A 27007-nucleotide genomic window follows, 5' to 3' on the forward strand; every position below is an offset into this window, starting at 1 on the left:
GGTGTAGTTTTCAGTGGTAAAGCTCCACAGGGTTCAATAACCTGTACTGCAAAAAAAATAAATAAATAAATAAACAGACTGCCTAATCTCTAGATTATTCCTCAAAATAAGATTTTTTAAAAAGTCCATCTGTTTCTCATGGGTTCTACACAAGCTGATTTGAAGTTCAAATGAAAAGGCAGCTCCAAGAGTGTTAAGAGCCCTCTGATGAAAGAAAGTTGGCGTGTGGAATCTGGTCCATGTGCAGTGCTCAGTTAGATGATTTGACAGTAACTTTGAATAACAGGGCAGTGAGTCAGAACAGATTACAGAAAAAGACCCAAGCACATTTGGGAATTCAGTATGGGATAAAGGTAGGATAATAAATGAATAGGATTAAAATTATTTTGATTTCTCCCTCCACACACCCCGTACTGGGGATCAATCTCAGGGCCTCACACAAGGTAGGCAATTACTTTGCCACTGAGCTACAGCCCTCCAGCCCCTGATTTTGATTTTTAATAAAAGTTTTGGGACAGCTGGCTACCTATTTGGTATAAAATAAATCTGGAACTATACCTGTGCTCTATACCAGGATTAAGGTGAAAATGGATCAGAGTTGAATGTAAAAGTAAAACCAAGATGTACAAGGAGAAAATATGGCCAGGTATGGTGATGCCACCTGTAATCCCTGTGACTCAGGTGGCTAAGGAAGAAGTACTATAAATTCAAGGCCAGTCTCAACAATATATTGAGATCCTGTCTCAAAATAAAAAGTATTTGGGTATAGCTCAGTTGTGGAGCACTCCTAGGTTTAATCTTCCAGTACAAGAGAAAGAAAAGAAACAATGAAAAAGAAAATGCAAATGGAATTCTTTATAGTCATGAAATGAAGGAGGCCTTTTGAACTACAATTTAAACTTCAAATTCCATAAAAGTTTGAAAAATTTGTTTCTGAAAAAAAATTGTTTCATGGAAAACATCTGTATAGCATACATATGACAAAAAAAAAAAAAAATTTGCTCTCAGAAGACTGAGTAGCTTGGGCAATTTAGCAGAATCCTGACTCAAAATAAAAAGTGCTGCCTTGGTTGTACCTCACTGGTAGAGCACTTGCCTTACTTACCATGTACAATGCACTGGTTTTGGTTCTTAGTACCATCAAAATAAATAAATATTTGTGACTCAGGTAGGTAAGGACTTAACTACTCTAAAAAGTTTCTAGGAATTAAAAAGAAAGGGCTAAAATGGAAAATGTGCAAAGGCCATGGATAATTTATAGAAAAAAGAAATGTCATGAGTCTTTAATATGTGAAGGAATGCTCAACTACACTTTATACCTTTTTTTTTTAACCCCCAGTGCTGCAGGTGAAGCTCAGAGCCTTGCACATGCTAGGCAAATGCTCTACCACTAAGCTGTGCCCCAATCCTACTCTTTATTAGAAGCAGTTTAATTGAAAGTACACAAAGATGCCATTGCTCATTTATCAGATTGGCAAAATTTTCTTTCTCTCTCTCTCTCTCTCTCTCTCTCTCTCTCCTCTCTCCTCTCTCCTCTCTCCTCTCTCCTCTCTCCTCTCTCTCTCTCTCTCTCTCTCTCTCTTTTTTTTTTTTTTTTTTTTTGTGTGTGTGTGTGTGTGTGCTGGGAATTGAACTGCAACATTCTACCATTGAGCTACATCCTCAGCCCTTTTTATTTATTTATTTTTTATTTTGAGATAGGATCTTGCCAAATTACAAAGTTGCAGAGGCTAGCCTCAAACTTGCAGTCTTCCTGCCTCAGCCTCCCAGTCACTGGGATTACAGGCATGTACCACTGAACCCAGCCAAAATTTCATCTTTGACAACCACTTTCCCAGTGTGGTTTTGAGAAAAGCAAGGATTTGGGAAAGTAATTCCTGAACAATTATAAGAGGACTTGCACTTTGATCTAAGAGTTTCCATTCTAGGATTATCCTACCTATACCTGCACAAATGAAATTGTATATGTGCAAAATAAGCCACAGTGGCATGGATTGTTGGAAACAACATGATTGCTCAGCAGTGGGAGAATGATTGACTAATTTATGTTATCCCATTTCAGTGAGACACTGGGAGGTGGGGTACAAGAAAGCCATGAATTGATATGAAAAATTGCTTGGATATACATGTTATAGAATGAAAAATAAAGCATAAAACACTTTACAATGTGTAGTATGTTTTGTATTTAAAAAGAGAGGAATGAGAACATTTTGTATAAGGAAAGTCTGGAAGAATAAATCAATAGTTGATAAAAATTGTTAGCTGTGAACATGAAGGAGATAGGAAGCAGGTAGACAAGTTGGCCTATACAAATACAATACCTCATTAAAAATTATCAGAAAGTTAAAAACAAAAATGGAGCATGTGGAAAACAATTTCCAGTTGGGATAACACTAGCTGCTGTACCAAACCAATACCAACAACCAGCTGCTTTAAATACTGTGTGTCAAATTGCTAGAACCACTCACAGGGCCCTCTGTGCTCCCCAGGTGGACTGTGATATGTCCTCAGCTGGGCAGCCTGTTCCTGTCACCAGCTATACATTAGCAGGGAAGAATTCCAATTCTGAGTGATCTACTAGCCATCTCTACCACAGAACTTAAAATTCACAAAATACAGTAGATATAGAATTGAGCTTTAAAGGGCCTACTACCACTACTATACTGGTATTGTTTAGGATCATATTTATGGAGGCATGCCTATTTCATGCCGTTTTGCAATTTCCAAATTTTCTACATTGATGTTATTGAGGGAAGTCAATACTAAGAAAAACTGTCCTGTTTAACATTGCAAATATGTTCCATTTTCCTCTCATAATCTGTGTCACAGAAACTATGTTGGCACAGAAGCTCCCTGGCACACTGGAGTGAGTAGGTTCATACGATCAATTCTTCAGAGTGGAATTTCCAGAACTAAGAGCTGTTCCCCATAGCCATGGTGTTTACCTAGACTTCCATTTTGGTATGATCACTGGAGGAGTTCCCAGAGAGGGGGACCTTGACCCAGGACATGTGAGGTCCTTGGCATATGTGACAGAAAAGAATTTCAGCATATGCCAGTTAGAAACACAGTCAAATTTATTTAGAAAAGCAGTTATACGTTCAAGGGAGAATGAGGTCCATCTTGAGAGTGAGAAGCTTTTGGTGTAAAATAAGGAATACATGTTCAAGGGAGAAAGTGGGCCAACTCCAGAAGGAGAGACAGCAACCCCTTGGTTTGGGCTATTAATGTTTATGGAGGGGCAGTAACTAGGGAATGGACTAGAGGTGGAGTCAGGATGTCGATACATAATTTCATGCTAGTTTTCCCGGGGCTTGTGTATTGACTTCTACTGTGTTGGGGGTTTTGCTGTAAAGATAAGGACAAAGGATATGGGCTGGGTTGCTCAAAAGTTGTTTTGTAATTCTAAGGTTCATGGACCTTCCCTGCATTCCAGCTGTTCAGGGGTGCTTATCTTTTGAGATTCAGTATATCTTTCTTTTTCTATATCCCCAAATTCTTGTCTCAGTATTATCAGTATTCTTATTTGCCAACAGTGTAGTGGAAAAATTTGCATTTCCACATATTTCTTAAATCAGTTCATGTTTTGGTAACAGAAAGTGTCACAGAATAGAAGTTTGTCATCTTAAGATAAATTCACAGAATACCACCTGTTGTGAATTTTTATGTTATTTAAGTAACAATAGACAATAATTTGGAGAATTGTTTCAGTGTAATCTCAGTGTGGCCTTGACCCAGAGATTGGGAAGATAGAGTCCTAGAGCTTGGATGTATACTTGGTTACAAGGCCTTTGAGGTACAGGAGGGAAGGGTGGCAAGAACACGTAGCAGAGGAAGCTGTCACCTCATGCAGCCAGGAAGGGGGGAGAGAGGATCTGCTAGAGATAAGATATACTTTTCTAGGGCACACCCCAGGGACCTACTTCTTCCAACTTGACCCCTCTTCCTACAGTTTCTACCACCTCCCAATAGTCCATTCAGTCTAGTTTTGTTTGTGAAAAATATCCTTTTGAGTGTACCATCTTGTACTATTTTTCACTTAGCAATACATCAAGAATATATTTTTGCAGTAAAAATTTCTTGTGTAAAATTAATTTACTTTTTAACAATAGCATATGGAAATCAATATTCTAAAATTCAGGGGTTTTTTTTTCCTGATTATGAAAGCAACTCACGTTTGTTGTAAAAAATAAACTTAGAGACAATACAGAAAGGCACAAAGTAGAGAATACAGATACAATTTTACCATCACCAGGGCTGGGGATGTGGCTCAAGCGGTAGCGGCGCACTCTCCTGGCATGCGTGCAGCCCAGGTTCGATCCTCAGCACCACATACAAACAAAGATGTTGTGTCCTCCAAGAACTGAAAAATAAATATTAAAAATTCTCTCTCTCTCTCTCTCTCTCTCTCTCTCTCTCTCTCTCTCTCTCTCTCTCTCTCTTTAAGAAAAAAAAAATTACCACCACCAGATAATAGTTGTTAACATTTTAGTTGTAACTTTTCACACTTTAATCTGTGCATACATTGGTACACTGCATTTCTACTTATCACTGTATTCTGGATTTTTGTTCAGCTGTTCACATAGAGATGGCATTGGATTTAATTGTCATATAGCACATGTCTTCTCTGTTTTATGACCCTTCCTTAGCACTGGGTTGGCATGTGCTGCCTGACTCTGAAAGGTATTCATTGAAGGGGGAGGGGGTATGACGTGGACAAGGAACTATGCCCTCAGTGTATGGGGTTTGCTCTTGTATGGCCTCTTCCTGATTCTCATGTGTTTTGGCACATACTAAGAAGGAGGTTCAGGTTCTGGTGCCAGAAATGCACAAAGGAAGTGGTTTAAAATTCAGATTAGAAAGGAAACAGTAACTTTGGAAGGCCTTCACAAACTCACTTTTGCCTGCAAGTGTAGATCAACAGTTGTGTGGTTGTAGTTGGAAGAAATTCCTACCTATGGCATATTATGACATCAGGGGAATGTTAGAAAAATAATTACTGATTTTGCCAGTCAAGAACTCTGTACAATGCTAAATGGACTCATCATTTATGTAATCAACATCCTACTGATGAACTGTTTGTTCTGAGTGCTTTTTGCTATAAATAGCAATTTTCCAATATCTATTTCTTTTTTTCCTAAGTGTCCATTTATTTAAAGTAATTTGACATTTAATGGGTCAGAGAATATGAATATTTAAAAGTCATCCTGTTGTCAGGATGGCTGCTAACAGGTTTATGAGGTTTTACCCTCCTAACGAGAATATTTCAGTGCCTTCTGCTCTAGCCCTTGCCTTCATTAGAAATTATTATCATGAATGTCTGTTAGTTGGTGGATGAAGCCAGCCATTATGGCACTTGCCTGGAATCCCAGCAGCTTGGAGACTGAGGCAGGAGGATCACAAGTTCCAGGACACCCTCAGCAAATATAGTAAGAAACTGTCCCAAATTAAAAAATTGAGGACTAAAGATGTAGCTTAGTGGTTGAGCACCCCTGGGTTCAATCCCAGTACTACAACAAACAAATATATAAGTTTAAATTTATGATGGGTGAAAATTAAATTTTATATGATATTTTCATTTTATGCATTCGTTGCATGCTATTTGTAATCATTTGAATCTTGGAAAATTTTATAAATCCTTACTATTCCTTGAAAATATTTTGCCATTCCAAGTTGTATTTAAAAAGTTTGACTTCTCTGGGGATTGAACTCGGGGCACTCAACCACTGAGTGCTGAGCCACATCCACAACCCCTTTTTGTGTTTTATTTAGAGACAGGGTCTCACTGAGTTGTTTAGAGCTGGCTAAGTTGCTGAGCCTTGCTTTGAACTCAGGATCCTCTTGCTTCTACCTCCCAAGCTGCTGGGATTACAGGTGCACACCTTTGAGCCTGGCCAGAAGTTTGACTTCTTATCCTATCAAGTTCCTTTTCCCATCTAGTGAGGAAGTTCATAATAGAATTGCAGCAATTCACCTTTGTTAGTTTATTAATTTCATCCCACCAGTATTTCTTGAGCATGCAAATCAACAATTTGACATGCTTGTGTAGGAGATATTTTATAAATGATTATATAGGTAAGTATTTTTGGAGACCATGAAAGGGAAAGGAATAAGATTAAAAGAGATCAGAGGACCAACAGACTTTGCAGCAAAATGGGACAAGACCTGGAGGAAGGACAGGGTTAGGGAGCACACTTGGTGTTCCACGTGGGGACACTTGGCCTGTGCAAGAGACTGAAAGCAGCAGTAGGCACAGGCCCAGTGAGTGAATGCAGAGGAGTGAGCAGCAGCATGGATCACAAAGGGCCTTGAGTCCATGTTTTATATGCTTTTGCCATGGTTAAGGGGGCACTGGCATGATCAAATTCACACATTAACAAGGTCCCTGGCAGAATGGTAAAGAATGTTGGTGGTGGAAGGCAGGTATAAGGTTGAGAGTTCCATTTAGGAGATCTTTTTTAGGAAGCAAGGGCATTGTTCTATGAAGTGGAGTGTTTGGGAAGGAAATATTGAGCTTTCTAATTATATTTGTATTTAGAAGTTAACCAATATAAACATACAGATCATGTTTATAGTCAGTGAGTCAGTAGCCTGAGTGGCTCTGGTTCTCTTATTACCATCTTGGAGTGCTAGGTTCATTGTCTCCATTCTGCAAAGAATTGAAGAACAGGACACAAAGACTGCAAGCAAGAAGTAGGTTTATTGCAAAAGAGACAGATAGAATTCTCCAAAGAGAAGGGGCCCCAAAACTGGAAGTTTGTTTGGGAGTTTTGGCCTATTCTTCTTATTATTCCTGGAATTTCCTCCTTTTCTTATCTCCTCCCCTGTCCACACACTCCTCACAGTTACTGATTGGTGCCCCCTCTGTCCACATATCTGTTTTTGTTTTTCTATTGTCTGATTGGGCCCCCACTTTTGTCAAGAAGGAAGTTGACCTCATCAGAACACCGTCTCTTTGCTCCCTTGTTCTGGCCCTCTCCCCAACTTCCTCACTCACCATCTTGCACTGGCTGCCTAAGCCCTTCTACATCTCCCTCACTGTGTGGGCTCATGGTAGGGCTCCATATCCCTCTCAAAGGTCAGGGGTGGCCAAGCAATTTGCTTTGGCTAGGGAAACATGAGCAGAAGAGTGTTTGTCTGAGAGATGGAGGAAGTGTGTGTGGTTCAATCCCCAGCACTGCACACACACAAAAAAAATTTAGGACAACTAGGCTTGTCTGGACAAGAAGGTGACTAGAGGCATATGAGTTTGAATCAGGTTTCAGAGACTTGGTACAGATGTTAAGGGGCGGGAGGAAGAAAGAAGAATGTCAGCAACATACCCAGGAGCCTGCCACAGTGCTTGTGGGCATGTGGCATTTTGGGGAGGGAAAATGGGAGAAGATCAGAATTTATTTTTCAACATGTAAATTTTAAGTTGCCCATGAGATTCTAAATGGAGACCCAAGGAGATGGCAGATAAGGAGGTGAGTATTGATCTGAGAGATCCGGTTCTTCCAAAGAATCCAGCCCACTGAAGTGTGTGTCTCTCGTTTCCACTGTGTGCATTAGCTCTGCTTGTTTTAGTCAGTCAGGGTCCAGGCCAACAGATCTGGCTCCCACACACACTTCCTCCATCTCTAGGACATAGGCTTTTCTGCTCATGTTTCCCCAGCCAAAGCAAATTGCTTGGCATCCCCTGACCTTAAAGGAGACCAGAGAAAATCAGAGCAGTTCTGGCCTTGGGCTCACAGTTTTCAAGACCTTTCTGCTGGTTCTCGGCTATTCACAAATACAGGTTTGAGTTTGCTCAGAACTGTGCCCTCTTCCACTTGTCTCAGGAAATGCCCTTGGAGGACCTCAGGCAGAATGCATACTGCAGCAGAATTTCTCTGGGGCTAGACTGGTACAAATGTCCTCAGACCTAGGAAAGAGAGGTCTCTGCAGGAGAGGTTGCCATCTTGCCATTTGTCTTTCCAATTAGCCTCCCTTCACCACATTACTGGAGGCCACTGCTTTAAAACACAAATGTAGTAAAGAGCAAGTGAGATGTATCAGAGAAAAAAAATAATAGAGCTTAACTTGATGCTTTAGTCAAGAAAGAGGCCTATGCAGTGAGGTTAAACAAAGCCAGGGTGTATCTCCCTCTCCCTAGCCTCTGCTGCTGGTTTCTGCTAAATTTCTTTAATTTAAAATTTCTTTAAAAATATAGAACAGTCTCTTAGGGCAGATTCCATTGCCATCCCAAGTGGAGACTCAGGAGACCCTCTCTTGGGGGTGGGGCTCTTTCCACCTATGCCTTAGCATCTGAGTTTCAATATTTATTCAGTAGAAGAGAGACAAATCACTATCAAAGTTGCCATCAGAAGACAGGCGGTCCCTGCTGTACTTCCTACTCTGCTGCTGTTAGCCAGGTCCCCACAGGCCTGTTTCTGTGCCCTTCTGCAGTGACTGCGAAGGGCATGTGTTTTTCCTCTGTGGCTCATCTGAAGGATGCTCATGGAGAGACTGGGCCACAGATTGGCCAGGCAGGGTTCTGGGCCCAATGCTGGGGAGGTGAGCACAGCAGGCAGGCAGGGGAGTGGGAATGTACCAGCTGAGATCATGCACCCCTGAAAAATGAGGATGGTGTTACAGGGCACAAACCATGCTGCCGAGCTGAGGCAGCCACAACAGGCCACAACACACCAGAAACATTTCAGGTATGTTCCTCAGAGTTGCAGTCATGAGTTTAGTAGAAGGGTTAGGGAAAGGAGAAAAGTGACACTCTCAAGGGAGAATGGATCTTCTTAGAGAGGAGAAGATGATGTGACCTTCCTGCCCTCCAGTTTTATTGGGGATCCTAGGGAAGTTTCTAGAGCATCCCTCTCCAGTCCACCTCTTGACTTTTGATTGATAGCATAGGAGTGGCATGGACTACCTCCAAGAAAGTATGGTATAGTGCTCATAGAGTAGGAGTTTTTAAGGATATTGAGTTCCTCTGTTTTTGCCTTGATTTCCTGCCTCCTTGATCAGCTTTTTAAAAATTTTTTTTAAATTAAAAAAATGTTTTAATTTATAAGTCTTTAATTTTTAATTTTTTTTTTTAATTTGGGCTGGGGTTGTGGCTCAGTGGCAGAGTGCTTGCCTAGCGTGTATGAGGCACTGGGTTCGATTCTCAGCACCACATATCAATAAATAAAATAAACATCCATTGACAACTAAAAAAAAAACATTTTTTAAAAAAATTTGTTCTAATTAGTTATACATGAAGTTCATGACCCTTTGACTAGCCCTCAGCAAGTCTTCTTTGTGAGAGTCTTGATGTTTTGGTTGCCAGGGTCATGGGGGTTGTGATAGTTTGGTGTTAAGAGAGGGTCCAGGCTACTTCGTAGAGTGTAAGAGGATCTTGAAACAACAACTTTTCTTTATTTTTTATTTTTTTATTTATTTCTTACATACATGACAATAGTGGAATGCATTACATTCATAATTATCCATTCACAACACAATTTTTCGTAACTCCGTATATAATGTATGTTCACGCCAAATTATGCCATTATACATGAGCTCTTTTTTTTGCATAACAATTCTTAATACCTTTATACCACAATTTATCATATCTCTGTTTGTATATAAGGTATGTTGACACCAAATTCACATCTTCATACATGTATTTTGTATAATGATGACTGTCTCCTACCACCATCCTTGCTTTTTCCCTTCTCTCTCCCTTTCCCTCCCACCCCTATTCCCTGTCTAGAGGTAATCTTCCTCCCATGTTCTCCCTCCCTACTCCACTTTAAGTCATCCCCCTTATATCAGAGAAAACATACGGTATTTGTTTTGGGGGGATTGGCTAACTTCACTTAGCATAATCTTCTCTGATGCCATCCATTTCCCTGAAAATGCCATGATCTTATTCTTTTTTAGTGCCGAGTAATATTCCATTGTGTATAAATTCTCAGAAGAGGATATACAATCAGTCAACAAATATACGAAAAAATGCTCATCATCTCTAGCAATCAGAGAAATGCAAATCAAAACTACTCTAAGATACCATCTCACTCTAGTAAGAATGGCAGCCATTATGAAGTCAAACAATAACCAGTGCTGGTGAGGATGTGGAGAAAAAGGTACACTCATACATTGCTGGTGGGACTGCAAATTGGTGCAGCCAATTTGGAAAGCAATATGGAGATTCCTTGGAAATCTAGGAATGGAACCACCATCTGACCAGCTATTCCTCTTCTCAGACTATACCCAAAGGACCTAAAACCAGGATACTATAGGGACACAGCCACATCAATGTTTATAGCAGCACAATTCACAATAGCTAAACTGCAGAGCCAACCTAGATGCCCTTCAGTGAATAAATGGATTAAAAAAAAAAAGTGTGGCAATAGCTTTTCTTAAGGGATTGTAATTATGGCTGGAGGAGGTTTTAACATCCCAGGTCTCTTTTTCCAGGTGCTTGCCTGTCAGATAAGTCTCTTTATAGTTTCCATACATCTTTCATGTCCTTTTCCCTGCTCACCCATTCACAACTGACTAGCTACCTAATAGCAGGAATATAAAAGTGGCACTGGGAAGGTTGCCTGTTGCCTTCCAGAAGCAGAACAGAAAGTGACCTCTCACCTGGCTGAGTTGATAGAGAATCTTTGCAAGCACAGAGTGATAACGGTAGCTTAGGTGGAGGTGGAGTCGTCATCTGAAGTGAAACCCCTGTACTCAGGTACCAGAGCTAAGATCAAGAAGAGTTACCTTGGAGGCCTGATCATGGATGTAGACCCGGGGGGTGACTTTTTCCCCTCAATTTCACGGATGATGTTTGACCAGAGGGCTTCACATAGCACTCCTTAAGCCATATTTTTTTTTTCAGCTCCAAGCACAGGAATTGCCTCTCTGGAAACAAGCCCATTCACTTAAGGTTTTTTCAGTGCAAAGAGTTTGTGGGCTCCTGTGGTTATTTAACTGGCTTGTTTTCTCAGGAAAAGTCCGTGTGTGCCCATTGCTGCTTCATATCATTGCCCAATTTCATAGCTCAAAGTGGAGAAAGAGAAGCCAGCCTCCTGAAATAAATGAGAGTTTCTATCAGTGGCATGCAACAAACTACTTTTTCAAAAATGAGTGCCCTTAAAATATGTTCAGTTTCTATCTGTGGCATGCAACGAACTATTTTTTCAAAAATTATGTGCCCTTAAAATGTGTTCAAAGGAAATATTTTATTCCGCAGCAGGAAATAGTAAAAATAAAAAGGAAGAAATGGCAAATCCATTCAACTGGAAGCTTTCTTGACCTGAGTTGAAGACACAGCATTTTTTCCTTAAGCATGATCTCAGCCATGTGCTTTTTTTTTCCCCCTTACTTTTGCCAATCCAATAACAAAGATGAGGTTTTAAGAAAAGGGAAAAAAAAAGTTTTATTGCTGTTAGCAAAATCTTGGTCCTTGTCCTTAATACCAGTCCAATAATGAGGACACAGTTTTGAGTAAAAGGAAAAAGAAGTTTTATTGCTTTGCTAGCAAAAGACAAACACATGGGACTGCTGTCTCAGATGATATGATTCTGCCCATCAGGGAAATAGGGAGCTTTTAAAGGTGATTCAAAGGCTACATTCCATGTGTTCTCTGTTTCCCAAAATTAAGAAGTAGAAGATCCTGGAGGAGATGATCAAGAAAAAAAACAAAACAAAAAACAAAAAAAAACACTTGCTGGTTTTAGAGAAGCAAGGGCTATATGCAAAGCATAAAGTGAACCATTGTTAAATTGCTCTGCTAGCAAAGGAGAAACACTGGAGACTCCAGTTCCAGAATCTGTGATGGGGAGCAGACAGTTTTTAAAGACATGATCCAAAGGAATCCTGTTTCCAGACATAAGGAAGGAGAGATCAGGGAAGGGAAGATAACTGAGAAGAAAATCAGGAAGAAAAAGGGTTAGGGGAGAAGGAAAAATTATGTACATTTTAGAACAGCAAAGGACTATATTCAAAACATTAAGTGAACGACTGAACAATCCTCCCAACCCCCAACCCCCGTGATAGGGATAGAACCCAGAGCCTTCTGCTTAACTAGGCAAGTGCTTTATCACTGAGCTACATCCCAGCCCTTGAGAGTTTTGTTTTGACAGGGAAAAACAGGAAATGAAAAATGTCCCTCTTGCTTTTCTTGAAGGGTGCTTTAAGTGTCATCCAGCCTGCAGGTCATGAGTATGCAGAAGGGTGTGCAAACAATAGCACCAGTGAATTCCACAGGAAAGCAGCTAGTATAGCAGAGGCTGTGCCAGGGTTTACTTGAGAGCAAGGGCCTTTTGGGGGTCATTGTATCATTATTTTTCCTGTAGCCTAGTCCAAATACAAAGTCTTGACAGCTAAAACCAGCCACTGGCCCAGTTCTCCAGGCCAAATCTGATTTCTCTACACCTGAAGCATTTGCTTATTTCTCAACCTTGGCAGGATCACAGTATTCTCAGCTAATTTCCAGGGATAGAAACTAACATTCCCTGTCCTGCTCTAAAGAGGACCCAGCAGTGGCCCAGCCTATATGAATATGAAACAGATGGGCTTTGATCCAGCTGTATTTCCCCCTCAGGAGCCTTTAATTTTGCCCTCTGGGTGGGGAATGGAGGAGTCACCATAGTCTTAAACACATTTTGAGAGGATTATCTTTTGGAACAAGTAGAGAATAATATTCCATATTCTGTCTGTAGACTTATTTATTCTTTAAATTTCTCCCTTGAATTTTTGTTTGTTTATTTGTTTTAATGCTAGGGAATTGAAACCTGTGCACTTATCACTGAGTCACATCCCCAGCCCTTTTTATATTTTAAAATTTATATTTCACTAATTTGCTTAAGGCTTAAGTTGCTGAAACTGGCCTTGAACTTGTGATCCTCCTGCCTCAGCTTCCTGGGTTACTGGAATTACAGGCACGTGCCACCACACCCAGTCTCTCTTGATCTTTACAGTTATCTTCATAACTTGTTCATACTTAAAGAGTTAACTTTAAAAGTTCATTAAACATAGTATCTGTCTACCACGGGAAAAAACAAGGCTAACCTTTGGCTCTAGAATTTAGTTAAAATTATAAAAATGTGTGATATTCCTTAATTATTTTGGTTATTGTTTTTGTATCTTTGACAATATTAAACAAAACAAACTTAGTTTCTCCTTTTCTGTGCTCACAATACAGATAACTTTTGTGATTCTGAAATGAGGGTGACTTCCTACCCAAAAGCAAGCTATCAGTTCTGAAGTGGACACCAGCTGGGCATCCTGTAGTTTATTTCATTTCTGACACTACATCAGAGTATATCAGGTCCACAGGTTCAGGCAGGGCTCAGTAACACAAAATGGCCCCTACTTTCAGACACAATCACAAGTCTAGGCTTTTGGAACTGCTGACCAACTGGCTACAAATTGGATTCCCATTGTTACAGAGCTAGGGCCTCCTGGGAAACTGAGGCAGTACAAAGGCTCCCGCCTTTAAACCTAATTCTAAAGATTTCACACATATTGCTCACAGTGTCAGGCATGAGTTTATTAAAAGAAAGGGGATTGGCACGGTGGTGCACACCAGTAGCTTGGAAGGCTGAGGCAGGAGGATCACAAGTTTAAGGCCAGCCTCAGCAATTTAGCGGGCCCTAAGCAACTCAGCGAGACCCTGTCTCTAATAAAATATAAAAATGTTAAATGCCCCTGGTTCAATTCCCAGTACCCACCCCCCCAAAAAAAAAAGGAAGAGGAGGAGAATATGACGACAACAGTAACACTGAAGGAAGAGAGTGGGTCCTCAGAGAGCAGAGGGATAGCATGCATCTCCTGCTCTCTGGTTTTATTGGGGATCCAGGGAAATTTCCAGAGTCTGCATAGGTCCACCTCTTGACATTTGACTGACAGCAGGATGATAGAAAACTTTCAAGTCTCCATTGCTATGACTCTGGGTCACTTTGACCTATGCCAACCAGTTTTAGTTGAAACCCCTTCTTACAGATTTTATGGTTAGGGAGAATTAGCCTTATTACCCTGAGTTTCTGGATCTAGTCTGTATAAGGGTCATAGAAGCCCCTATTTCAGGGTAACTTGTATTCTTCTTATTGGCATTTTAGGGCCTACATTTCTTTTACAGATAACAGGTAGTTTGCTGAGGAATATAATATATCCTGTGGACATAAGCCAGGGAGGGTTGCAGGTAAATTGCTTCTCAAAAGTGAAATTATGTAGGGGTAAGCACAGTGTGCCCAGTCTATAGAACCATTTCCCCAGCCTCACATTCCTATTACTCACATCTGTCTGTTCCCTATCACCATGATCCTTTTCTTTTTTAGGCTTCATTAATTTACTATAGGAGTTCACAAAATTCAGGAAACCACTTATTTACATTTACCAATATATTACAAAGGATATTTAAAAGACACAAAAAGCCAGATGAAGAGATCTGGATAGGTCCTGAGTATAGGACCTTGGGTTTCCATGGAGTTGGGTTGTGCCACCCTTCTAGCACATGAATGAGCTCTTGTTCACCTTCCTACAAATCTCTGAACCATGTCCTTTTGAGTTTTATGAAGATTTCATCATGTAAGCATTATTGAAGCACAAATAGTCATGTAGAAATGTGATTGAACCAAAAGGAGGTAGTCTAGTGCTAGTAGACCTGAGTGAGGAATCCCCACAAGACCTATCTATTCAGATTTTTCTTGGCCTCGCCATGCAGCAGGACCCCTCTGAAATGGGGGTCTTATGAAAGGTGGGGAACATTATAGTTCCTGTGACTGCCTTGAGGAAAAGAAATTCTAGTTTCAATGGTCTGCCTTGGGACAAAAGAGGGGCAGTTGAAACAAGGGCAGAAGTTCTGAGAGAAATTTTGCTTGCTGAGGCATAAAGCATCCCAACACTGTAACAGAAGAAAGTCTTTCACCTCATTGCTCTGAAGCTCTGCCAAAGCACTTCCGGAAGCAAGGACAAGTGCCAAATACTTTAACAAGATAAACACATTGTTCTAGGTATTTAAGAAATAACAAGGACTACTGGAGTTATGAGCCAGGAACAATGAACAAAAACCAAAATACAAATATCCTATCAGTATTGCTTAATGATAGAGTCAGATTTCAAGCTAGCTCATTTTCTTTTCTTTTTTTTTTTAAAGAGAGAAAGAGAAAGAATCTTTAATATTTATTTTTTAGTTTTCAGCAGACACAACATCTTTGTTTGTATGTGGTGCTGAGGATCGAACCCAGGCTGCACGCATGCCAAGCAAGTGCGCTACCGCTTGAGCCACATCCCCAGCCCATCAAGCTAGCTCATTTTCATCTATAAATTCTTTATATTTGTTCCTTTATAACTAGATATAAAAAAAACTAGGGTGATGGAGCAGCTAATTATAAGTCACTAGTTTGGGTTTTCTTCCTTTTTTTTTTTTTTTTTTTAAACTAGGGATTGAACCCCAGGATGTTTAAACAATAAGCCACATCACTAGCCCTTTTTATTTTTTATTTTAAGACAGGGTCTTGCTAAGTTGCTTAGGGCCTCACTAAGTTGCTGAGAGTGGCTCTGGAACTTGGGATCTTCCTGCCTTAGCCTCCTGAACCACTGGGATTGCAGGCTTGCACTACCATGCCCAGCCTAAATCACCAGTTTTGAAATTAATTTTAAATTTTCAAAATTAATTTTAGTTTTGAGAAATTCGCCAGCCCTTTTTATTTTGTTTTGAAACAAAACAAAAAAACTCCCTAAATGCCCAGGCTGACCTTGAACTTGTGTTCTTTCTTCCCCAACGCCCCAAGTTGTATGCATTAAGGCATGTGCTGCTGTGCCCAGCAAGAAATCCTTTTTGTAGATATGTACAATTAATAAATGCTCTTTTCGAGAAAATGTCCTGATCCAAAGATACAGAGACTCTTAATTAGTGGTCCCTTCATTTAGTTGTTGGTTAATGTAATAAATGAATATGGCTGTGTATGTGTGTCTGGCAATGTATTAGATACTGTGGGTTTTGTTGTTTTAACCCTGTGTGTCTGTGTACACACATGCTACTGGATATTAAACCCATAGCCTCATGCATGCTAGACAAATGCTCTACCATTGAGCTATGTGGCCATACCCTGTGAGTTGTTTTTTAAAATGATACATAATCAGATCACACTCAAAGCCAATGAAACTAGAATCTCTGGGACAGATATCAAGCATTAGAATTTTATAAACTTCTCAGAGAATTTTAACACACAGCTAAGTGATTGTCAGCTCAAGTGACTTTCAACACAGAGTTGTCCTTCAGTGTCTTTGGGGTATTGGTTTTACACCTCACCATACCTCATGTGGATACCCAAATATGTGTATGCTCAGGTCCCTTATATAAAATGAGTATTTGCATATAACTTGTATACTTTTTTTTTTTTTTTTTTGAGGTACTAGGGATTGAACCCAAAGGCACTTTGCCACTTAGCTACCTATCCAGTTCTTTTGAGTCAGGGTCTCACCTAAGTCTTCTAGCCTGAGCTTCTTAAGTAGCTGGGATTACAGACTCAATCATCTTTAGATTACTTATAATATTTACTCCAGTGTAAATGCTATGAAAATAGTTGTTATACTACTGTATAGTCTAGAAAATAATGACAAGAAAAAAAGTCTACATTTTCATTTACAGACACAATTTTCTTTTTAATGTTTTCAATCTGCAGTTGATTGGATCTGAATATAAAGTTCATCTTTTTTATTTAAAAAAATAAATGACAGCAGAATGCGTTACAATTCTTATTACACATATATAGCACAATTTTTCATTTCCCTGCTTGTACATAAAGTATGTTGATACCAATTCGTGTCTTCATACGTGTAATTATGTCTATCACATTCCACCATCCTTGCTAATTCCCTGCCCGCTCTCTTTCCCTCCCAACCCCGCTGCCCTATCTAGAATTCAATTTATTGTATAGTCAGTATTATCCTGACCCCAAACCCAGACAAGAGATCTCACAGAAAATTTTATGAATATCAGTAAAGAAAATCATCAACAAAATACTAGCAATCCAAATATATATTTTTTATATATACATTCTCTCTATATATATATATATACACATATATATGTATGTGTATATATATATATATATATATATATATATATAAAGATGTTTATAGTATTGTACATCATAAAAAAGTGAGCTTTATTCTAAAAGTACAAGGTTAGTTGAACTTACAAAAAAATCAATTAATGAAATGTACATATCAGGGCTGGGGATGTGGCTCGAGCGGTAGCACGCTCCCCTGGTATGCGTGCGGCCCGGGTTCGATCCTCAGCATCACATACAAACAAAGATGTTGTGTCTGCTGAAAACTTAAAAAATAAATAAATAAATAAAAATTCTCTCTCAAAAATAAATAAATAAATAAATTTTTTTAAAAAAGAAATGTTCATATCAGTAGAATAAAGGACAAGAATTACATGATCATCTCAATAGATACAGAAAATGCATTTGACATAATGTAACACTTTTTCATGATAAAAAAAATCAACAAATTATAAATAGAAGGGAACCATCTTAGCCTAATAGAAAGCATCCAAAAAACCCCACATACTTAAATAGTAAGAGACTGAAAGGTAAGGATGTCTACTATGTTCACTCCTAGTCAACATTGTACTGAAGGTTCTGCTAGGGCAATTAGGCAAAAAATAAGTTATGTAAGTAGGAAAGAAAGAAGTAAAACTAGTTCTATTTGCACATGACATAAGCTTATGTGTAGAAAATCCTAAGGAATCTAGTAAAAAACTTTACAAGGCCAGTAAGGTTGCAGGATATGAGCAATATATAAGAATCAAGCTAAGCACACACACACACACACACCTGTAATCCCAGAGGCTTGGGAGGTTGAGACGGGAGAATTTCCAGTTCAAAACCAGCCTTAGCAACTTTAAGCAACTCAGTGAGACCCTGTCTCTAAATAAACTACAAAATAGTGCTGGGGATATGGCTCAGTGGTCAAGTGCCCCTGAGTTCAATCCCTGAAGGTTTAAAAAAAAAATTATATATATATATCAATAGTACTTATTTAATATTTCCAATCTTAATAATATTAATATACACAATCCAAACATGAAGGACTGGTCTTAAATACATTTTCATTGTTGTGCAAAAGTCATTACCATCCATTTCCAGAATTTTCTCATCATCCCAGATAGGAGCTCTACAACCTCAAAACAATAACCCCCTGTCTTCCCTCCTCATAGTCTCTAGTAAAAACTTTTGTCTCTATGAGTTTGCTTATTCTATGCACCTCATATAAGTGGAATCATACAATATTTATATTTTTGTATCTGGCTTATTTCACTTAGCATAATGTTTTTTTTAAAAGTTCTTCCATGTTACAACATGTATCAGAATTTCATTCCATTTCATGGCTGAATAATTTATTTTATGTATGTACCACATGTAACTGATCCGATCATCTATTGGCGGGTACTTAGTTTGCTTTTACCTTGTAGTTATTGTAAATAATGTTGCTATGAACATTGGTCAACATATATCTGTTTAAGTTCTTTGGTGTGAGATATATATATATATCTCGAAATAGAATTACTAGGTCATATGGTAATTCTAAGTTAAACTTTTTGAGGAATGGCCAAACTGGTTTTCATTATTTTACAGTTCTACCTGGCTTGCTTTGAGACAGAGTCTCACCAAGTTGCTGAGGGTCTAGCTAAATTGTTGAGATTAACTTTGAACTTGGAATCCTCCTACTTTAGCCTCCCAAACTGCTGGGATTACAGGCATGCACCACCTTACCTGACCTGGTTTGCTTTTAAGCTACAAGAATTTTGTGTTCATGAATTCTCTGCTCATACGTGAAATTTTTCATTCTCTTTCCCATTATGCTAAAGCCAGCTTTGGTTTTGAATGGTGTCTCACCTTATGCTCCTTGTTTTATCATAGATCGTATAATATGATAATTATCTGTTTCTTAAAAGTCAGAGTAAAATGCCTTTTAGTTTTTTGGTGTTTAGTGGCCTATAGGGATGTAATTCTTGAAAGCATTTCCTAATACCTTTTAAGGCTAGGTTTTATTAGTTTGTTTTTTCCTCACAGTTTGAGTGAATGTCACCATTTATGTTTTTAATAAAATGTTTTTTATTTTTGTATAGTCAAAATTTTATTAGCTTAGCAAAGTACACAGTACCTTTTTGTTTTCAAATCTTCTTTACTGTGGTTATCTGATCTTTCTGATCCCTAATTTTGTATAATCATCTTTTCTATCTTTCTAATATAGAAGTATATATTGTGAATTAGAGCTGGAGATGTGGCTAGCATATTCAAGGCCTTGGGTTTAATTCCCAGCAACAGACACACACACACACACACACACACACACACACACACACATCAATCAGATGGACATGGGGCTTGTGCCTGCAGTCCCATTTACTCAGGAGGCTGAGGCAGAAGGATCACTTGAGCCTAGAATTTCCAGATCAGTGAAACTCCCATCTTAAAAACAAATAAATAAAAATAAATAAGTGAATGATTTTCAGACTTGCTATAGAGATTTATTTCTGACATAGCACTGATCAAACTTTATTTTCTGAAGAATTTTAGGTTTACAGCATAATTGAATGGAAAGTACAGAGGCCATTATCAACATCCTGAACCATAGTGGTAGTATACAGAATAGTTTTACTGCCCTAAAATTCTTCTGTGCTCTGCCTGTAGAGTCCTTCTATACCCCAACCTTTGTCACCCACTCATCTTTTTACTATCTCCATAATTTAGCTTTTTCCAGAATGTCATATAGTTGGAATCACACAGTAGCTGTCCTCTGTTCTGGTACACTGAGGGTTTTATCATAAGTGGGTATTGGATTTTGTCAAATGGATTTTTATGCATATATTTTTATGACCATGTGATTTTTCTTTTTTAGCCTGCTGAAGGGAAGAATTACATTAATATAATATGCTGAACTATAGTTTAAAGAGGATTTTCACCTCTAATTTCATGTGAGATATTGGTCTGTAGTTTTCTTGTAATGTCTTTGTGTCTGATTTAGGTATTAGGGTAATGCTGTTCTCATATGATGAGTAAAGAAATGTTCTTTTTTTTCTATCTTCTGGAAGAGATTATAGAGAATGGGATCTCTTCCTTAAGACATTTGGTAGAACTCACAATGAACCCAGTAATATCTGTTTTGGAAGGTCATTAATTATTGACTCAGTTTGTTTAGTAGGAATAAACCTGTTCAAATAGTTTGCTGCTTGTATTTTGAGAAGTTGTGTCTTTCACAACTTGGTCCATTTCTTCTGTATTATCACATTTGTAGACAGAGTTGTTTGTAGTATTTCTTAATATTTTAATGTCCATAGAATCTGTAGTGATGTCTCCTCTTTATTTCTGATATTAGTAATCTGTGTTCTCCCATTTTTTCTTAATTGGTATGTGTAGGGGCTTATCAATTGTATTGATTTCTTTTTCTTTTTCAGAGAAACAGCTTTTAGTTTCATTGATATTTTCCTACTCTCTGTTGAATTTCTCTTTTTGATTTTTCTCTTAATTTTATATTAGTTCTCTTCTTCTGGTAATGTTGTATTTAATTTGTCTAGTTTTCTAAGCTCAAAGCTTACATGTTTGGTTTTAGAGCTCCATTCTCTTATAATATTGCTTTCAGTGTTATAAGTTTCCTTGTAAATAGTGCTTTCACTGTATCCCACAAATTTCAATAAGTTGTTTTTTCATTTCCATTTAATTAAAAATATTTTAAAGTTTCTTTTGAGATTTCTACTTTGACCTGGTGGAGGACCTGGAGGGAAAACTAACAAAAGCTCCCCACTCCATTCCAACCCCTTGACTGTGTTGACCTCATTCCTTTGGTAAATCTGAGAAGAATTGTTGATTTTTTTAGTTTGTTCAGCTTTCTACTTTTAAAATGGAGTGATACCATCTGTGCTCCCTTATATGCCAGATCAGAAATCAGATATGCTCTGAGAAACATTTTGAATCTCTGCATGACTGAATCAAATTAAACTGATCTGAACTTACTCTGGCTTTGAGGGGTTAGTTGTTGTTTGTTTTTTGTTTTCGTTTTTTGATTTGGTACTAGGGATTGAACTCAGGGATAGTTAACAACTGAGCCAAATCCCTATCCCTCAACTTACTCTGTTTTTGATCTCTTTGGAAAGACTAAGGTATCTGACCTAATTGTACATTCTCTTTATTCTAAGAAACACCTTAAATTGATTTGTAGTCCAGACCCTGCTTGAAAGATAGTGGGTTGACATCATATACCTTATAGCTAAACCTCATAAAATGTTTATAAATCTCTTTCCTTTTCCCGGAGTTCCCTGTGGGTTCTGCCACATCTGTAGACATCTATGTCATTGGTGTGAGAATAACACTGCCTTCCAGGTAAGGACACACTCACACACACATGGTGTGAGGTATCAGTATTTGAGTTGTTGGATCCCAGAGAGGCAAAAGGCCTGAAGGATGTAGGACCCAGAAGAGTGGCTGGCTTATGGTCTGGTTCAGAAATGGCTCATTATCTTGTCACCTGCAGGAACTGCTGAATGTTGGCCCAAATCCTCCCCACCTCCTCTACTGGCTGCCAACTTCCTTCTCAGAAACTTGACCTTGCCAGGCCCCTTCTTCACCTGCTTCATTCCTTTCAGCTGCAGGGTGCATCTCCCTCAACCTCTGTTTTGCACACATACTAAGCAGTTCAAATAAGGGTTGCTATGTGTTGCCCCCTATACCAGTGATATAGTTATTTGTTCATGGTCTTTATCAGACAAGTAATCTTAAAAGAAAAATACCTGAACAGGCTGTGGCCAAAATTTTGATCCTACACTTGGATATGTGAAGTCTGAAGAACCTTGGATCTCTTTGATCAAACCAGGTCCCACGTAGGCAAAGTTGGCAGTGTGTTCCCTCAGCCACGTGGGCAGTGTTCATTCCTACCAGTAATCAAGAACAGGAGCTGCTTCCAATGAAGAAGGACTACAAGAAAAGCAGTAGTACCAGTGATAAAGAAAGTTTTCTCACAAATAGTCACAAAAATGACACAATAAAAGGTAGCATTAGCTTTTTAAAAATTGGAGAAAGTGATATCCCCCACACACACCCAAAAAAAAAAAAAAAGTATCTTTTTAAAAATTTTTTCTTCTTGGTCAGTTCTTTTTAACTTTTTAGGGAACAGATGATTCCTGCCTTTATTGATTATTTCAGAATATAAAGAAGATAGGACTATCATGTACAACTAAGTAAAACAAATTTAAAAAGTAAAAAAAGAAGAAGAAGATAGGGCTAGGGATATAGCTCAATGATAGAATGCTAGACTAACATGCATGAAGCCCTGAGTTCTATCTCCAGTACCACAGAAAAAAATAATTTTTAAAAATTAGAGAAGATATCTGCCAGGTCATCTTCTGTGGAGGTGCAGTCCTATAATCTCAGCAACTCAGAAGACTGAAGCAGAAAGATCTCAAGTCAAGGCCAGCCTAAGCAAGTTAGTAAGACCCTGTCTCAAAATTTTATGAAAATAAGAAGAGCTGGAGCTATAACTCAGTGGTAAAATGCTCCTGGGTTCAATCCCCAGTATGAAAAAAAGAAGACAGATGCTGTTCATTTCCATCTATGGAGGAATCATCACCCTGAAATATTCAGCTCAAGAAAGAAACTATTAATTTTGCAAATGAATAGAGAAACTTTTTAGGTAAAATAAATGTCTCGGGAGGGAAAAACTGCCAGTGTCCTAGACATCTTTCACTTGGTGTCTTTCATTAAGCTTAATTATTTTGAGAGTATCTACATGGTTACATGTAGCAATAATTTTCTCCATTTTTTTGGTATTCCATTCTATGTACTTAACCTTTGGTTTATTCAATCATTGTTGGATGTTGGGGTGGTTTCAGTTTGGGGATATTGTGAATTCAGCTTCCATGAACATTTTGAAACACGACTTTTTATGGGTATTTGCTTTTCCTTCTCTCAAGGCATAAAATCTCAGACTAAAAGAACACATTACAGTAGAGCAAAGAATGAGTGAGCCAATTGTGGGAGGACACAGGAGTGATCACAGGTGGCCAGAACAGAGGACTCAAGCACAAGTTGAGCCTTTGGTGGTAACACATTTGATTACAAGCTATTTCTTTTCTTTTCTTTTCTTTTCTTTTTTTTTTTAATGAACTCTCCATTTCTTTTGGAATCAAGTCCTGAATCCCCAGCCTCTTTTGACCACTCACATTAGATTTATATTCCCCCTTACAGAGCGTTTGTGCACAGAGGGTTATAATAGTTGAGGTGTGTTGCTGATTTTGTGCCAGGATTCATACATGTGCTTCACATGCATTATTGTGTATAAGCCTTTCAGGAGCCCCGCAAAGGAGATGCCATTATTTTTTCCCCCTTCCTCCATATTTATTCATTCTCTTTCCTGCCCGCCTCTGCCCTCCAGTTCTGGGAAATCAAACCAAACTCAGGGCCTCTTGCATGCTCAGCAAGCTTTCTACAACTTAGCTAAGATACCAGTTGAGACACCATTAGCATCCCCACTGTGCTTTGAGGAAAAGCAAGGCTCAACCAAGTTAATGAAAGTGCCCACAATTGTATGACTAGACAGTTGGCTGGTTGGATGTTAATCCAAACTTAAGATCTGGCACTTTCAAACACAATATTGTATACTTTCCTCACTGCAAGGGTAGATTATGAATAGAATTTAAAATGCCATTTTAAACTGTTCTCCCACATCTAATTAATTCCTATATTTCTTAGTGTGTCAGCCCAGTGGCTTCTTTTGGATTGCCCAGACTTAGTCAGATCATACTGTGTGGTGTCTCGAGGCACCAGGTATCTCTCCCAAAGCCTGCCACAGCCTTGAGTCTATCTTACTGGGCTGTGAGCACAGTGCCTGTGTGGATACTGATCTTTGCTGCCTGATTGTCTAATGCCTACAAGATGCCAGATGCTCAGTAGTGACTGCCGAATGATCCTAGGGTAAGAGTAACTTAATAGCATTACCAGATATGAATACTTATCATCATTTTTATTGAGGTGTTTGTATAAGCCTTGTTAACTTATTGTTTGCATTTGTTTTATTTAGGTATTATTTATTTATTTATAGTAAAATTGACCAATTTGCCTTACTTTGATGAGTCTTTTTTTTTTTAACTATCTTTTGTGTGGTAGATAATGCTTTCTCTCCTTTTTTTTAACCTTTATTTTATTTGTTTATTTTTATGTGGTGCTGAGGATCAAACCCAGCTCCTCGCAAGTGCTAGGCCAGCGTACTACTGCTGAGCCACAATCCCAGACCAATTTAATGAGTCTTAACAACTGTGTACAATCATGTAGTCATAGCCACAATCAAGATAAAGAATACTCCCATAACTTCAGATTCCCTCATGTGCCTTGCGTTTGATTTCCTTCTCTATCCCAGCTCCTGGCAATCATCATTCTTATATTTTCTGTCCCTGTAGTTTTGCCTTTTCTAGAATTTCAGAAAAATGAAATCACAGAGTCCATAATTTTTTGTGAATGTGTTGTATACTTTGGCATATTGCTTTTGAGGTTCATCTCTGTTGTTGCATATGTCAACCATTTTTAAAAATCACCTTAATTTTTTTAATTAGTCCAGAAATAAGAAACCAATTCCAATAATGTTTAGTGTGGTGAAAGCAGCAATTCTCAAAGTCTGTTCTGCACACTTGGGGGTGGGCCCCAAGATCCTCTGTAAGTTCAGTGATTTTCATAACATTGAGATGTAATTTACCCGTTCCACTCATCCAAGTATAAGAGGAGTTTTTCAAACACTGTGCATCATGTGATACTACAACAAATTGAAGGCAGAAGGAGATAGGATCCATCTACCTTCTGTTGAGCTGCCTGACTTAAGGAAATTTATAAAAATGTGAATGCCACTCTACTCACTAAAACTATTTGTGTTAAAAATAAAATAGAACTATTTTTCATGACAAATATTAATCATTAACATGTAATGGGCTGTTTATTATTTTTAAATTTTTTAAATTTTTTTTAGGTGGACACAATATCTTCTTCTTTTTTTTTTTTTTTGTTTTCATGTGGTGCCAAGAATCTAACCCAGTGCCTCACGCATGCTAGGTGAGCACGCTACCACTTGAGTCACATCCCCAGCCCAACTGTTTATTATTAATAGATAAATTGATACACTTTTTCTTTTTTTGCAGTGTTAAAGATGGAACCCAGGGCCTCGTGCATGCTAGGCAAGTGGTCTGCCACTGAGCTGCACGCCCAGCCCTAGACAAAATACCTTAATTTTAACTTTTCATATGATGGATAATAATTCATAGAAGCTATATAAACAGACATTTCTGTAGAGACGTGCTGAGACCAAGCAGTGTGAGAATCTTTGGATTAGAGACATTTTTGATAAGGCCTCAGGAAGAGAAAGGAGAGATTCTGATGCTGGGGAGGGATAAGAAGGGGGTCTTAAAACCCTGGGGTTACTGAGTGTGAAGGGCCTAGAGAAGGAATGGGGCCCAGGGGTAGGCATAAATGCCAGGACAGGGCTTGACAGTCATAGTCTTGTTCTCAGCCCTCTGTCATCTCCTTGGACCTGGTTGGACAGGTTCTTCTGATATCCTGATTGTACATGCTTCCTACAAATAGCAAATGAGTAACTAACAAGGGCAGTTGGTTCACAGAAGGGTGACTGCAAGGCCCAGAGAAGGCTACTGTTTGCTGAGATGAAGTGGCAACTGGGCTATGATGTCAGGTGGGGTGCTTTCTAAGTCTGCTGTGTGCCGGATGATGATGATGATGATGGTTATTATTATTATTGTTACTAATACTACTGTTATTATTATTGGTACTGCGAATTGAACCCAGGGGCATTTTATGAGACAGGATCTCATTAAATTGCTGAGGCTAGCCTCAAATTTGTGATCCTCCTGCCTCAGTCTCCTGAGTCACTGGGGTTACAGCGTGTTCTATGCTCCTGGCTGTCTGCTGAATTCTTACTCTAGAGCAATCATAAGAAATCAATAGGATTGTTTCTTTGGCTTTCAGGAAAAATAAAGACAAAAACTCTCCTCCTACTCAATATAATTCTAAACTCAAAAGACTCTCTGAAGTAATTATTTTGATAAAAGCAGATGGGAGGCTACTATTATTACTGGCAATATTCTGAGGAAAAGATGCGTGTGGTCCTCGTTTAATGACTTTATCAGTGCTATTAATAAACAGTGACAAAATTGGACCTACTGATTTTTGATCTTTTAATTACTTCTCTCTTGCAGACGAAAGGGCCTATGGTTCCGACTGAGGAAGATACTTCTCTGTGTTTTGGGGTTGTACATTGCCATTCCATTTCTGGTCAAATTATGTCCTGGGATACAGGCCAAATTGATATTCTTGAATTTTGGTAAGTGGTGTATGTCAAATTTTTAATAAATTCTAGAATTTATTTCCATAGTGATGTCTGATTTTAGTGTGTTTTTTTTTTTATTTTAGTTGAGATTGAAGTTGTACCTAGTAAAATTTATAAATCTTAAAGGTACAGTGCATAGTTAGGTAGGTAATTAGAGCCACCACCCAGTTTAAGAAATAACACATTTCCATTGCCCAGGAAATTCCCTATGGCCTTTCCCAGTTGTAATGATGGCTTGCCCTTCAGTGCTGCATTGTGTCCCACAGTGACTGTACTGTGTTGGGTGTTGGGAACCTGTCTTGAGCTGTGGTGAATAAAATGTTGACAATGTAAAAAGTCATCTGAAGCTGCCATGTTGGAGATGATTTGTCACTTGTACAGTATAGGAAGTTAACTGTCCTTGGAAAAAAATGACCAATGAAAAATTTAGCAACTTTAAAAAAATAGTAATAATAATAATTAGGCCTTTTCTTTTTTTCTTTTAAAAAATGCCTATTTTTTCCTCCTGAACAACACCTTGACAAACAGGCTGGGGATGTAGCTCAGTGGTAGAGTGTGCTTGCCTAGTTTATATAAAGCCCTGGGTTCCATCCTAGTACCAAAAAAAAAAAAAAAAAAAAAAAAAAAACTGACATGGTTTGAATTTTGTGGAATTTCATGCTGGCCT

At 38.6% G+C, this 27007-nt stretch overlaps 1 protein-coding gene across 2 annotated transcripts in view; it reads left to right on the forward strand.

Moving 5' to 3' along the window:
• The window catches only part of Abhd12 (abhydrolase domain containing 12, lysophospholipase), an 81166-nt gene that overhangs the window by 28724 nt on the left and 25435 nt on the right, over positions 1-27007 (forward strand). For both annotated transcript variants that reach the window (XM_076848884.1, XM_076848885.1), the window contains exon 2: positions 26210-26334. In XM_076848884.1, the coding sequence (XP_076704999.1) occupies positions 26210-26334 (125 nt within the window). The remainder of the gene's footprint in view (positions 1-26209; positions 26335-27007) is intronic.

Source organism: Callospermophilus lateralis, chromosome 3 (assembly GCF_048772815.1).
Source record: "Callospermophilus lateralis isolate mCalLat2 chromosome 3, mCalLat2.hap1, whole genome shotgun sequence".
Lineage (NCBI taxonomy): Eukaryota > Metazoa > Chordata > Mammalia > Rodentia > Sciuridae > Callospermophilus > Callospermophilus lateralis.